Raw genomic sequence first — 15412 nt, 5'->3', positions numbered from 1 at the left:
ATACATCAATAAACCTATAAAATGTAAACTTGGGCTATGGGATCTTATGATTGCCATTTGCCAATGGTATATACAGTATAGTTCTAAACAATGGATCAATAGAGATTGTAAATATAATAGATTAATTAATCTATAATGAAAATAATCATTCAATGCAGATTTAACAGATTAAAATAATTTCCAGAATTGTATGTAGTGTTAAATAGGTGGTGAATGTCACTCTGAGATATACATTCTGTTAAATTTGATTTCCGAGTTACAGCGCCATTGATTTAATTGTTTGTTGGTAATGTAATGGCGTAAAAAGGGTGCTTTCAACATAATGTAAGAACTGGCACCATTTATTTTTGGCAGCTACATTACAAGTACAGTACTGGCCTGCATGCACTAATGAAATCCTAGTGTATTTGAACTTAAATGGCCTTTTCATAATACATATAATGCCTTCAACATCAACCCAGGCCTCAGTTCTTTATATCTTCTTTTTGTTTCCAGGAGCTAATGTTTTTTTTTGCTATCTTATCGGATTGTTGGAATACCTGTCAAACCCTGCTGTCTGAGATCAAGCCAGCTTAAAGTATCTTGTCCTCCTACTTTATGGTTTGAAGGTGTATGTTCACCAAACAAAAGCTTTATAGGCTGAGGTTTGAAACTTCTTTTGATGTTTCCAAGCAGACATCCCCAAGACAGAGTATATCAAAGCTGTACAGTCATATCTTGTTGCTAAAACACAATCAAACACTGAGTCGAGATACAGGGAGGGTGAAAAAAGTAATATCAAAACCCTTGTCTGAGAGCTTTATCACTATACTGAATGTGATAGCAGAGTAAAACAAAAATAGAGGAGAATCTGTCTGGCACACTGTCAGATGTATACGCTGGGTGCTTAAACATACAGGCTAACAGCGGTTGTTTATTCGCCACGTTTTGTCATGGTTTTGGATTTATGTTTTCATTTTCCACCTTTTATTTCAAAATGTTTTCCTCCTTGTGTCTTGTCTGATCCTACTTCCTTTGTCTGCCTTCCTGTCTTTAGTTTCCCTGGTGTGTCTGATTTGTGTTCACCTGTTGCCCTTGTGTTTCTGCCTCACCTGCCCGGCTGTGTCTTGTCCTGTGATTACCCTTCTATGTATTTAGTCTTGTCTTCCCCTGTGCTCCATGTCTGTTCGTCGTCGTTTCATGTCCCTGCTACCTGTCGTCTCTTCGTGTCCATGTTCCCTGCCTCTCCTATGCTTGTCCATGTCTCCTGCCTCCCCTGCGAGATGGAGTTCATGACTTTATGAGCTGTTCATGAGCACTCATGAAACATTCATGAATAACTCATTATATGTTCACTTGTCATGTTCATGAACCAAAATTCTTAAAATGCTCATGAACCATTTTAAAGAGCAGTTCATGAAATGTTTATGAACATTGTTCATTCATATAAAGTTCCTGTTTTGCTCATGACAGACTTTTATGAGCAATTTATGAACTTTTCATGATCCAGCCAATCACAACATTATAATTAAAACCCCAAAAAGTGTGCATGAGTATTTCATGAACTTTTCATGACTATGAGCATTTCATGAATTTTGGATGATTGTGGCAAGTTCAGAATATTTTTGAATATTCATGAGCATTTTATGAACTTTTGATGATCAGTGTGATGTTTTTAAAGACCTCTTGAATATTCATCTACTATTTGAACATTTCTTTCTTTTTTAAAACTTTTAATCTTAAAACAAAACAATAGTGAATTTGAAACTGAACATTATCTGTATTTATTTTGGTGACATTCATATCATTTTATGGTTTATCTGTACTGTTTGAGAAGCAGTACGAGTAAGTAGCGCCAAGGTGGAACCTTTGGCAGGTGAGCGGTGACATCTGGGTTACCTTAGGGGGGGACACTTCCGCCCCCTCCTCAGAAGCAATAGGCTACATGCACAGTCACTTCCGCATTCTACTCAGAGCTGCTGATGCATTTCCTGTTGATGTAAAATGACGACCTTCTACACCCGCTGCCTACAAGAGCTTCCGAAATTAAAAATGTCGGATGTTCATCGGATTTGCCGGACGACTAAAGCCCCAGCCAGCAAACTCAATAAAGGCTTCAAATTATATGCTGCGTCATATATACACAACTATGAAGGTAAGAAGGTAACAGGTACTAACCAGCTAGCTTATGCTCCGGGTTATGCTAACGTTAGCTGTCAAAAGCTAGGTAACGCCAGAGCCCTATAGTATAACTACTATTATTATTATTATTATTATTATTATACTATTACTATAGTAGACTACTATAGGGCTCTGGGTAACGCTATGTACTGTTTCTGGTGTTAATTCTTTAAAACATTAGCCATTTTGCTAACAAATACTATCGTTTAATAGCCTTATAGCCTAGCCAAGGTTGTCTTGTTGTTAGCCACACTGCATAATGGTATCGGCTTTTGTAAAGCAATGTTGCCATAGATGTTTTGACGTGAGTATAGATCTAACGCTGTTGCTCTGTTTTTTTTCATTCAGTGTCCAATAAAGACAGGCTGACAGGGCAGGTCAGCGTGAGAGCCTTGTGCTACAGGTCAATGAGGAAGAGCGAGACAGCACACAGTTTGAGTGTAGGCAGGCAACATTGCCACTGTGTTCCCCCCTGTTTATTGAGTTTCAGTTCAGTTAAACATTAGTTTACCTTAAGGGAATCTCAACAGTGTCCTACTTGTCCTACAGTGTCCTACTGCTTTATCACAGCTGATTGGTCAGATATTATTACATTGATTATGGATGTGTAAGTATGGGGGTTCAAATATATAGTCAAAACTGCTTTAATACAATTTTCAAGGCATCTTAGTTTCCAAAGAAAGTTCATTGTGGTATTGTAGGGTAAGAGGGTAACACTTAGCATTCAGGAATACATGCTTCTTCTAGGATAATGGGTCAGTAAAAATAACCAATAATTCTACTCATAACCTCCTGGCTCATTTACCACAAGTGAGGTTACTAATCACTAGTATTTCTTCTCTCTTTTTTAGATAACGCTTCGTGATTCATCACCAGTGGTGCTCACGCACAACCAGTGCTCCTGTGTTGCAGGAACTGTTTTGTGCAATCACACAGTAGCATTGCTGTTCCAAACAGCACATTACACTGAACTGAACATGTCAGTTGTGCCACCTGTGCATAGCTGTACTGAATCGGAACAGCAATGGCACAAGCCGCGAACAATGGTAATTTCAATGAGGTTCAAATACTTGTAATCTTTCACATAGTTTTTGTTTTAAAGTGACTCAACGAACAGTACTTGTCTTTTCCTTAAGGGTGTGAAGCCAGGGCCCATCAACTCCATGGTCTTCACCAAGCCTGTACCAAATAGGATGGTGCAGACTGGAGTAAGGTCAGTTTAGCTGGAAAATTGTGTTTCCTGTGTTTTTTAAATTCATAATTCTGGTGCTGTATTCCTAACCTTTATTGTCGCATTAATGTGCTATATTGTCTTTGCCATTCTTTGTAGGAGTGGATTCTACAGAGGCATGGTGGGGCCATTACCAGATCCCTGCCTGTTCAGAGTTACGGAGGCATACTCAGCGTTCAGCATTGAAGACAGACCGCTTGTGACCACAATGAACATGAGACCTGACAAGCCCCTTGTGGAAAGTGCCTTCGGGATTGTGCAGGAGGGCAGTGTTCTGTCCTATCAGATGCCTGCTTTGACGTCTCGGTACACCACACTTCACACTGACACACCACCAACACCCCACTTGCCCATAGAGGGGTATGTGATCTTGCCATGTGATTTACCGCTGGTGTGCTCAGAAGAGGAGCAACTGCATATTAACAGCTTATCTGTTGATTTAGAAATGTCTCACAAAATTGAGGAGGCTACCCGTGAGCAAAGCTCTAGCTCAGAGTGGCATCTGCTCCGCAAACCCAGGGTTACTGCCTCTAGGTTTAGAGAGATTTGTCACGTCAGAGGTGAGAGCTCTGCTAACTCTCTTGCAGAGCGAATACTCAAAGGTACAAGGCAGACTGCAGAAATGAGGAGAGGTGCAGAGATGGAGCCCACAGTAGCAGCTGAATACAGTAGACTGGCAAACGTGAACTACTCCCCTTGTGGCCTTGTCATTCACCCCTCTACGCCCTGGCTTGGTGCCTCCCCTGATGGAGTTGTATTTGACCCAACAGAATATCCCCAATTTGGCCTTGTTGAATTCAAATGTCCCAATGTCCCAAATTATGTCGACTGCAAATATGTGCAGATGGAATGTGGCTCCCCTAAGCTCAAGAAAAGCCATGCCTATTACTGGCAAGTACAGGGTCAACTTCTTGTGTCTGGGATGCAGTGGTGTGACTTTGTAGTGTGGGCACAGGAGGACTACCTGGTGCAAAGAATATACACAGATCCAGAAGTGCAAAGAGCAATCAGAGAAAAAGTAGACTTATTTTTTTTTTTACACATACATGCCGAAGTACCTGTCATTACAAAAGTAGTGGGCACTGCAGCCATTGATAACTCTGTGAGCAGTTAGCTGCTAGACCCTGGCTCAGCCGCCATTGTTTTTAGGAGGCAATCCCTCAATCATGTGTTCTGAATGACAACAAAATGTGATTTTAATATTTTGTTTTTGATATATATTGTTTATATTGTATATTGTTTGTTTGTTCACATATGTAAATAAATATACAATTGTATTTAAAAAGACAATAAAGTGAAGTGATTTTTTTGTAATGAATAGTAAATCATTGCATTTGTAAGAAATCATCAACGCATTGTAATTTGCTATTTACCATTTATTCAAACAAAACACTAGCGTGTGTCAGGCAACACGGTGTGCTCACCCAGCTTAATCACAGCTACCTGCACAGGTGTCATCATCTTGTCTTATTTCACCCATTTCTTGACCAGTGCTTTGTTCTGATAGTTTGACAGCATACATGCTACTGCAAACAGTTGGTTTATGTTGTAGGCATGGGACAGGAGGATGACGCCATCAAAAAGTTTGTTCTCTTTTATCCTCCTGATGACACGCTCCACATGAACCCTCAGTCTGGCAATGGCCTGTGTCTCCCTCACCTGATAGGCTGGCATTTGCTTCTGCTTCGACAGAAAAGGTGGGCAGTACACTTTGCATTTGCAGCAATCGCTGATCAGGAAGCCCTTATCTACCATCACTGCCATGTTTTCAGTCAACAACGCAGCTATTCCAGACTGTTTGAAAATCTCCTTGTCGCTGACAGAACCACCATACAGACTGGAAACAAATGTCACTGCGCCATGTGGGGCTATGCCAACCAGGGCTTTCATGGTGCAGTGACATTTGTATGTAGAATACATTTCACTTTGGAGGAGGAGTGAGGATGGTGTTTGACACCTCAGCTCTGTGCAATCCAGGATCACCTGTGTGTCTGGGAAATCTTTGAATGCCTCTGGGAGGTGGGCTTGAACTTCTGCAGGTGTAAGCCAGATGCACTGTGACCCCAATAAAGTTGTAAGAAAACTTGTCCATGTTGCAATGATGCGGCTCACAGTGGACTGGTGTACGTTGAAGCGGTTTGCAAGGTCCCTTTCTTTCAAACCCACCGACAGGAAGCAGAGAAAAAGGAAGAACTCGTCAATTGGCTGAAGCAGCTGTCTCTGGAAGATAAAAACAAAAAAAGGGTACTATATTAATGTCATGAGAGTAGCACACGATGGGAAAAACATTAAGTTGTTTTAGTTCTCTGATGTATTCAAAAATGATTGAGTACTACAGCCTTTTAGCCTACACAAAAGCAATGAAATGTCAGAGAAACATTTTCCCTTCAGTTTGTGTTTAGAGTGTGTGTTAAAAGAAACGTAGCCTACCGTTGATGGACGTGCGTGTGTAACCACTTCTTCATTCCTCTTGGCAGCTGATATCGCTCTTGTGACATGAACCATTTTATAAATGGAAGGCTCAATCAGAAACCAGAAGGCCATCAGGTGGTTATAGCTCGGGAATCTGTACACAAAAGACACATGTCAGTCATTAATGACTCGTTAACTGACACACATGGGCTAATGCTTTCCTCTTGTTTGCTGTAATACATTACAATTCAAATAGACTGATTAAGAAGGCACTTGGTGCAGGTATAGTAATATACAGCAGTAACATGTAACAACTACATTAAAGCAGCAGTAATAATCTAAAACATAAAGGGAACATTTTACACAGAATGACTACTTTTACTCTTCATTCTTAAGTGTGCAACTGGGAGAAACGCAGTGGATATTGACATGTACTTTTACTTTGGTAAGGTTTTGAAGATTTCCACTTGTAGTAAAGTATTATCAGTATGTTGTTAGTATTAGTATGTTTTACTCCACCACATTTAGTTAACCTTCATAGTTTCTAGTTACTTATAAAAGCACATGATATATGATTCTACATGTTCAGTTCAGGAGTATTTTCAAACCATAGTATTTGTACTTATACTTCAGTTAAGTTGAGTAGCCTACTTATTCCAACACTGCATGCATATAGTCAGCAGTCAAACGGCAGGTAAACAGGATTCTTTATAAGCTAACCCATCTCAAAAACTTGGATAGAATTTAGCCAAAACATTACCTGGTATAGAATCGGATGTTGTCGTCGGAGCCAGCAAACCGCTGTAAGCAAAACTCTCGCTGGACTCTTAACTCCTGCAGTTGCTTCTGCAGATCCTCCACTGTTTTGGTGTTGTCTTCTGTAGCTTGAGAGGACATGTCCAGTGAAGCTAGTTCAGGGGCTGAGCAGTAATCATGGTCACGGACATCCATGTGCTCTTCCTGCTCCTCCCGAGAGACTGGTTCAGTGGGCCGCTCCCTTCTCTCCCAAACACTAGCCCGCGGTGTTTGAGCAGTGAAGTGATTCCACTCAAACAGAGTTGGTACAGCACCTTTCACAAGCCTCCTACGGCCATCAAGGGTTTTTGGCTCTATTAGTTGATCCGTAGCGAAGTGACGACTGCAGACCTTGGAGTGAGAGGAGATTGTAAAGTTATCGCGTCGTATTTTAACCAGCCACTGTCTTCGCAGCTCGAGTTCGGTCGGAAAGCCATGGAAACTTAGGACCCCGTTAAATTTAGCTGATGCCGTACAAAGTGGGACACAGCAGTGCTCGGAGTAGTTCTTTACTTGTCTTTGCAAATGCTCCGTTTTGAAAATCTTCCGTCGACTCATATTTAAACCATAGATTTAAACAGTAAAACATTTGTGGACGCTCAGCTACGCAGACCGGAAGCAAACCGGAAGCTCCCAAGCAGTATTACGGCTAAGGCGGAAGTACGTCTCAGACCCTAGTGCATGTAGCCTATCCAGACGATCAACCGGATCCTGTGTATAATTATTGCTGCTCCACTTTTCTGTTTTCTACAGGTCAGTACATAATGAAAATGATCGATGTTAACTTGTGTGAATTAGATATGATGTTGGAGATGTTTAGGAGAGTGTGTCAGAAGGTTGTGAGCATGTTTGACATAGTAACGGTATTTTAAAAATACTAAACTGTCGGCAACAATAGATGCCATTTTCGCGGGCTTCAGCCGCACCTGGGTAAATGTGACCTGAGCGAAGGCTCGCAGGCAGGTTAGCTGCTGCGCACGGGTAATATGTTTTGTTTACCTGAGTGCAGTCTTGCAGGCACATTGCCTTGTTTTTTGTTTATTAACATTGACAGTGTATTTTTGTGATCTCCATAATATGTTATATTTGGTAAAGATAGATATATTGATAGAAAGTATTATTTGATAGCGTTATGTGTTTATAGTAGGGGTGCACCGAATGGGAAATTCTTGGCCGAAACCGATACCGAAAATAGGAAACAGTTGGCCGAAAACCGAATGCCGAAAGGCCGAACATGATTAATAGAAATATATATATATATAATGTATACATTTTTTACCAATGTTGTTCAGCTACCTGATTATGGAAATAGACATGATTATGGCAAAACATAACTTAAATAATAATCACTATTATGGGTCCATAAAACATTTATTCAGCACTTTTGAACATTTGTACATTTATTTTCTCTGTAGGATAATAACTACAACAAAGTGCATTCAGAACAAAGCCAAGGGGCTTTAAAACAGCATAAACATCTAGGCCAGTAGGCCTACAACAAAATAGTGTCAACAACAACAACAAATGCACCTATAAGTGCATGCATACAAATGTGCAAACTGGATAAATCCACATGAATGTAACTATAGTATTTACAAATGAAAGCTTATGATAAGCCTATGATAAGCCAGCCTTGTCTACTTATTAAGGAAACGTGGGAGGTTCTTTTTAATGAACAGTAGCTTCTCTGCTTTATCAGCCATGAGTCTGTTCCTCTTCTCATCAAGCACATGAGAGGCAGCGCTGAACAGTCTCTCGCTGTCAGTGCTTGTGCATGGAGCACTCAAATACTTGCGTGCCACCTTGGCCAGGTCAGGAAAGCGGTCTTGTTTGTTTCTCCAGTATCCAAGAGGGTTCTCGCTTCTGGGGATGGGTACTTCTGAGAGATAATCATCTAACTGTTGAGCGGTTGAGCTTGTCACCAGCCTGGCATTTGAGAGGTTTGAGAGAATAAGATTGTATTTAAAATAGGGACAGTGCATAATGAACATTTAGTCAAATGTATATTTACGCATGCCAGATCACTTGGCAGACAAATAAAATCATCTGACATGTCAAAAGAAATTACAACATTAAGAGCATATTACATAGCAGCACATACAGTACTAATAAATATCACATTCAGTAGCACATTTGGTTACAGTAAGTAACCAAGTCAGAAGAGAGTAGCCTACCTATTTGGGGTAGTATTCTCTTCCATGATCTCGTTGAACATATCAGACAACGAGGGTGGTTGCCCCCTCTCCTCCTCCTCCTCTGCTGTAGACAGACGAGCCCTTTTTTCTGTGGTCTGCGTCACGTCTCCTGTGCTGTGCGCAGCAGCCTCCTCTCGTGGGTTCTCCTTATCCAACACAGCCTGGATCATGTCTCGTGCGCTTTGCTTTTTCCCCGCATCAAAATAATTGTCTTTATATCGCGGGTCAAGGACTTTTTTTTTCTGTGCGCTGGTGATTTCATCATACTCCGTATATTGGTCCGGGTGTTTAGATTTCAGGTGATGGAGTAATCCCGAAGTGCTGAAAGTCTTTGAAGTTACACCCCCTCGAGAAATGTCAGCTGAACACGTTTTGCAAATCGCAATCCGCGACTCTTTATCTGATATTGTGAAGTATCTCCAAGCGGCAGACATGTTGACTGTGAGCCAGCCGTGAGCATGGTCCCTGCCTCGCCGCGTCTTTATTACGTCATCACAACAACACGTTAGGTTGCCTGTTCTGACATTCGGTGATATATTTTCGGTGATATTTTTTCGGTGCTAAAACCCTTTCGGCCGAAAGCCGAAAGGGCCTTTTTAACCATTTTCGGCCGATAATTTTCGGTGGCCGAATTTTCGGTGCATCCCTAGTTTATAGATAACAACCTGTCCTTCACTGCAAACATAGCTGCTACAACCCGCTGCTGCAGATACACGCTTTACAACAACAGGAGGATGCGTCCCCAGCTGACCCAGAAAGCGACGCAGGTTCTGGTCCAGGCTCTCATCATCTCACGCCTAAACTACTGCAACTCCCTCCTGGCTGGTCTACCTGCATGTGCCATCCGACCTGCAGCTCATCCAGAATGCAGCGGCTCGTCTGGTCTTCAACCTTCCAAATTCTCCCACACCACGCCGCTCCTCCGCTCCCTCCACTGGCTTCTGGTAACTGCTAGAATCCACTTCAAGACAATGGTACTTGCGTACCATGCTGCGAATGGATCTGGCCCTTCCTACATCCAGGACATGGTTAATCGTACACCCCAGCACGTGCACTCCGCTCTGCATCTACCAAATGGCTCGCTGCACCCTCACTGCGAAGGGGACCCAAGTTCCCATCAGCAAAAACACGTGGGTTTGCTATCCTGGCTCCAAAATGGTGGAATGAGCTCCCCACTGACATCAGGACAGCAGAAAGCTTACACACCTTCCGGCGCAGACTGAAAACTCATCTCTTTCGACTCCACTTCGAGCAATAGAACTATTAACAAAGCACTTATGGACTGGCTTACCTAAAGCCAGTTGAGTAGCACTTGAAATGTTTTTGCTCTATGAAACCTGATGTACTTATATGATTCTGTTTTCTTCAAGTTTGTATTTTGTTGGTCGAACGCACTTATTGTAAGTCGCTTTGGATAAAAGCGTCAGCTAAATGCAATGTAATGTAATAATTTATATTGACTATGTTGAATTTCTCCTTGAGATACAGTAATTGACTGTGACAGACGGATAACTTAAATGGAGAAATGTGATGTTTGTAAAGTTCAGCTATTTGAATGTAACTGTGTACTTTGAATTTTGAATAAGAAGCATTCCAGACGATCAACCGGATCCTGTGTATAATTATTGCTGCTGCACTTTTCTGTTTTCTACAGAAATCATTTATTGTTGCTGTGGTACCCAAGCTTTTGGGACCCGTAACAAAAAATGTTGTGCAGCTGAGTGTCAAGAACTGCTTCAAATAGTGATAGGATTAATTGTAGTGCTCCACCTGTATACATGTTTGTTTGTTTGTTTGTTTGTTTGTTTGTTTGTTTGTTTGTTAATTTGTAAAGTTCCATTGTGATTGACATAATTGTTGTTTTCTATGGTTGCCAATTGACCCACAGTCAGTGGTTCATGAACAGTTCATGTACATGAACAGTTCATGAACAGTTCATAGCCAGCCATTGAATTATATTCAGTGACTGGGTATGAACTGTTCATGAACGGTTCATGAAGTTGTTATGAACAGTTCTTGATATGTTCATGAACAATTCTTGAAATGTTCTTGGTTGAATATCCCTACACACTCACTGAAAACTCCATTTCATGAATTGTTCATGAACCTGCCTAAAACCATATTCCATGAATTGTTCATGAACCATTCCAGCACAGGAGTTTCATGAGTAGTTCATGAACTGCCCTAGTGCCATTTAATGTTCATGTCACTTTCATGAACAGTTCATCAACTTTGTTATGAGCTGTTTATGAGCTGTTCATGAATATGGTTCACTAATATTTCATGAACTTTTCATGACAAGTTCATGAACAGTTCACTATCATCTCACTGGGTTCCCGTCTGTAAGTTTGTTCCTGTCTGTCGTGCTCCCCGGTTTTCTTTTTGTTAATTAGTTTCTTGTTTTTCATGTCTTTGGCTTTTTTATAATAAAGCTCGCTTTTTGTTAACAAACCTTTTTGTATTTTTTTAACTGCACTTGGGTCCTATTTTCCCCACCCCGACACGTTTGACCTTTTATGAACAAAACAATTGTTGTGCGAGATAAAAAAGGTCAGTCTTTAAAAAGGTCAGTCCTTTTGGGCTGAGTATCATTCTCAGGCTAAGTAAATGTGACAAGTGCATTTGTCTTTTACACTTCAATGAAACAGGCTTCAAATGATACTCACATCACTTGTTTTATTCACTGATTTTGACGTTGAACTAATTCCAAGAAGGGCCTGAGAGTCTATTATTTTTTAAACACGAGATGTCCTAATTACTCATTATGCATTAATGCCCTGAGCTACAATTTAAGTCACATCGATGCTGCCTCTGCCTAGAGAGACTTGTTGCATAAGTTCTAGATACTGTCATCTAAGTTAACAGCTCACAGATCAAATAGCAGCCCACAGCCAGTGCTTCCCATGTGACAGGATTCAAATTCTCTCCAGCCGGCCAATCCGGAACGAGGGGCCATGACTGATCCGCAGAACCAGTTGTAAAGAGTATTTACTTTCTGTTTGTTTTGAAGGTTTTGACATCAAACAAGTGGAGAGTACTCCATAAGATAATGTAGATGCATATGGAGGATGGAATACAAAAACATTAAACTCACAACTGAAAATGAAAGCGTTTAGTTTATTTAATAAAAGAGCTCATGTTCAATGTGAAAAGTGACCGTAGATAGATGACTTCAGTTGCAAATTGGTGCTATATATATATATTAATGTTGTCAAAATTATCGCGTTAACGGCGGTAATTCATTTTTTGAATTAATTGCATTAAAATATTTAACGCATTTAACGCATGTGCAGAATGGCCCGCCCCATACATCCCACCAGTGGCAGCGCCAGGGTATGGCTGGGGTAGGCTACAGCCTTACCATGAAATGGCTTAGCCCCACCATGAAAAATGATGTTAAAGTAAGCAAAATAAAGTCCGCCAACTCGCGCCGAGTAAATTGCACAGACAGATTGATTTCAGTAGCCACTTGTCTGGATATACCGAAGACTAGAAACGGTTTTGAACACTTTTGACACGTAGTGATCGTCTTCTCAATAGAACATCTTTGATAATGTCTTCTGGCCAATCATAATCAAGATAACGGCGTGATGTTGTTGCAGGAAGTCCCGACGGAGAATACTTTTGCTGTAGTACATCCATGGATGTATAATAAGAACTGGATACAGCGTGGGAGGCGGGGCCTCATTAATTCCTATGAGAGTTGCTCATTAGCGCATGATAAAATGGCCCAACTTTTGAGAGAGTGAAACGTCACAGATTACCTGGCATGCCTGAGAAGTACCCGTATGTGCACTCATAGCGCATGCGCAACTTTGACCAAAATGCTCGTTCACATCAAGCACGTCAATTTGCGTACACGTAACAGTACCGTGAGTTCATGAGAGCATGGTAATGATTTGTTATTATGATGGATTTTATATTAACGAGGCGGCAGCTAGCGGCTAGCTAGTAATTATGCTAATGTACATCAATCGTTATGTAGGCTACTTATATTACGCTGTAACAGGATCTAGTGATATCCAAGCAACAGAGCTTCATTTAGCATGAAATAATTATTGCACTGTATATATATATATATATATATATTAGGGCTGTCAAACGATTAAACATTTTAATCAGATTAATCACAGCTTAAAAATTAATTAATCATGATTAATCACCATTCGAACTATGCCCAAAATATGCCATTTATTTATGTATATTGTTGTGGGAATGGAAAGATAAATGAAAGAAGGCGGATATATCCATTTAACATACAGTATCTATGTTTATTATAAAACATTTCTGCATGTCAAAATGAAAGACAACCCACACACCTATCAATCATCAAACCGTGGGGTCTTAATTCACTACGTGTTGATTTCTATCAACGGGGGAGTACTTCAGGAAAGTCGACAGGGGGGGGGGCGGTGGCTAGTGGAGTACTTCAGGAAAGTCGACAGAGGGTAGGGGGGGGGGGGGGGCGCTAGTGGAGTACTTTGTGACCACAGAGTGTGAACGTTGTGATCAGCTGTTTTAGCGCAGTTCTCCAGTGAAGGGGGGAGTCTCCCTCCGCAGCCGGTTGGCGTAGTTTTGGCACAGTTCCGTTGTACAGACCGACGTTAACAGCTCCCTGTCTGTGCACGTCCGGTGATCTAACCGCCTTCTGGAAAAGCTTCACAAGTACGTCGGTACGCAAATGCGCTTTGTGACACAAGTGACGGTACGCATTTCAGATTACGCACATAACCTGCGTACCAGTTATGTGCACCCCTGTACCAGAGCCATATTATTACTATTATATGGCTCTGCCCTGAACTACAGCAAAAGTATTCTCCGTCGGGACTTCCTGCAACAACACCACGCCGTTATCAAAGATGTTCTATTGAGAAGACGATCACTACGTGACAAAAGTTTTCAAAACCGTGGCTACTGAAATCAATCTTACTAACTGCTGTCTGTGCAATTTACTCCGCGCGAGTTGGCAGACTTTATTTTGCTTACTTTAACATCATTTTTCATGGTGGGGCTAAGCCATTTCTTGGTATGGGTGTAGCCTACCCCAGCCATACCCTGGCACTGCCACTGGTGGCACGTATGGGGCGGGCCATTCTGCACATGCGTTAAATGCGTTAAATATTTTAACGCAATTAATTCAAAAAATTAATTACCGCCGTTAACGCGATAATTTTGACAGCACTAATATATATATATATATATATATACAGTGCAATAAGCTTCTTAGTGCAATAATAATCTACAGGGACGTTAATCTAACGTCGGTAATATTAACTTTATTTAATACAACATTTACGGTACAACATTTACATCATACAGCCCATGTAGCCTAGTATAATATTTTACAAATGATGAATTACAGCAAACATGTGCAATATATCCATTATTACAGCTCCGTGGGATGGCAGTAAGGCGATATGGGTCCGTTGTTATTGTGCATCCATGGGTAAAGATAAACGCATGTAGTGCTGAACACGTAACATCAACGTGCCGGGCGGCGCTGTCCCGTGGGTTAGATGCGCGTTCATAATGCAGAGGGAAATAACTCTCAGAATAACGTTATTAGCACATTTTTACAACTTGAGGAATGAATGTTTTTTAATAAGGGCTATACAAGTGTTCATACTGGGTTGTTTATTTAGTTTAAAAAAAATTATCCAACGAGTTACAGACCACTCTTTCCCAATGTAAGTCAATGGGAAAAAGTGTTTCCGGGCCCAGCAACCTAAAGGAAGTGTAGTACCGCCGTTTGGCCACAATGAATATTCTCATTAGACTCCGGCGCACTTCCTGGGGGCTTGAGTACATCTCTATATACATCGATACAACATTACGTGAATACGTGTTGATAGAAATCAACACGTAATGAAATAAGACCCTACGGTTTGATGATTGATAGGTGTGTGGGCTGTCTTTCATTTTGACACACAGAACAATGTTATTATAAACATACATACTGTATGTTAAATGGATATATCCGCCTTCTTTCATTTATCTTTCCATTCCTACAACAATATACATAAAGAAATGGCATATTTTGGACATAGTTCGAATCGTGATTAATCATGATTAATTAATTTTTAAGCTGTGATTAATCTGATTAAAAATTGTAATCGTCAAAATGCAAAAAAAAATGAACGCCACTAATTATTTTAACGCGATTAACGCATGTGTATTTTTTTTCCTCGGCCGCCCCGTAGTTTCAGAGCGCATCGAGTTTAAAATACCATGATGCTAAAATACCATGATGCTGACAGCCCCGCTCCTGCCGCCCGCTTGTGGCAGACCACACTTCCACGCTCACCGGCAGGCACCGACTGGCCATCGGGAGGACCGGGAGGATGTGTGTATGTGTGGCCCGAGCGAGCGAGAGAGAGACCTTACGTGCATTGTTGTTGTTAGCATCTGGTGCTAGCTAGCTGCGCTAACGGATATAAGGAGCTGTTTAAATGAAAACAGAGGAGCGATATTTCGCCACAACTGCGCCGGCACACTCAGCACGGATAGTGCGCAACATGATTGCAGCGTCCAGGCAGCTCCCGTTCGAGCATATGCCTTGAGTTGCACATAGGAATAGGATAGCTCCAACGATCCATCACACACACACACACACACACAC

At 41.2% G+C, this 15412-nt stretch overlaps 2 protein-coding genes and 1 long non-coding RNA gene across 3 annotated transcripts; 1 reads left to right on the top strand and 2 right to left on the bottom strand.

Moving 5' to 3' along the window:
- The first annotated feature begins 1994 nt into the window (after positions 1-1994).
- On the top strand, positions 1995-4578 carry LOC117452562 (uncharacterized). Its single transcript, XM_034091272.2, has 4 exons — positions 1995-2134; positions 3012-3206; positions 3297-3373; positions 3491-4578. Exons 1-4 carry the CDS (start codon positions 2039-2041, stop codon positions 4503-4505), a joined length of 1383 nt encoding a protein of 460 aa, XP_033947163.1. The 5' UTR covers positions 1995-2038; the 3' UTR covers positions 4506-4578.
- A 174-nt stretch (positions 4579-4752) lies between these two features.
- On the bottom strand, positions 4753-6754 carry LOC117452825 (uncharacterized). The gene is made up of 3 exons (XM_034091608.2): positions 6564-6754; positions 5822-5957; positions 4753-5611 (listed from the first exon to the last, which is right to left on the bottom strand). Exons 1-3 carry the CDS (start codon positions 6752-6754, stop codon positions 4859-4861), a joined length of 1080 nt encoding a protein of 359 aa, XP_033947499.2. The 3' UTR covers positions 4753-4858.
- A 1196-nt stretch (positions 6755-7950) lies between these two features.
- Positions 7951-8998, bottom strand: LOC117453003 (uncharacterized). Its single transcript, XR_011643747.1, has 2 exons — positions 8773-8998; positions 7951-8524 (listed from the first exon to the last, which is right to left on the bottom strand). It is a non-coding gene; the product is annotated as an uncharacterized lncRNA (long non-coding RNA).
- Positions 8999-15412: the final 6414 nt, after the last annotated feature.

The sequence above is a fragment of the Pseudochaenichthys georgianus genome, chromosome 9 (genome assembly GCF_902827115.2).
Source record: "Pseudochaenichthys georgianus chromosome 9, fPseGeo1.2, whole genome shotgun sequence".
Lineage (NCBI taxonomy): Eukaryota > Metazoa > Chordata > Actinopteri > Perciformes > Channichthyidae > Pseudochaenichthys > Pseudochaenichthys georgianus.
This window is presented reverse-complemented; position numbering and strand designations above follow the sequence as displayed.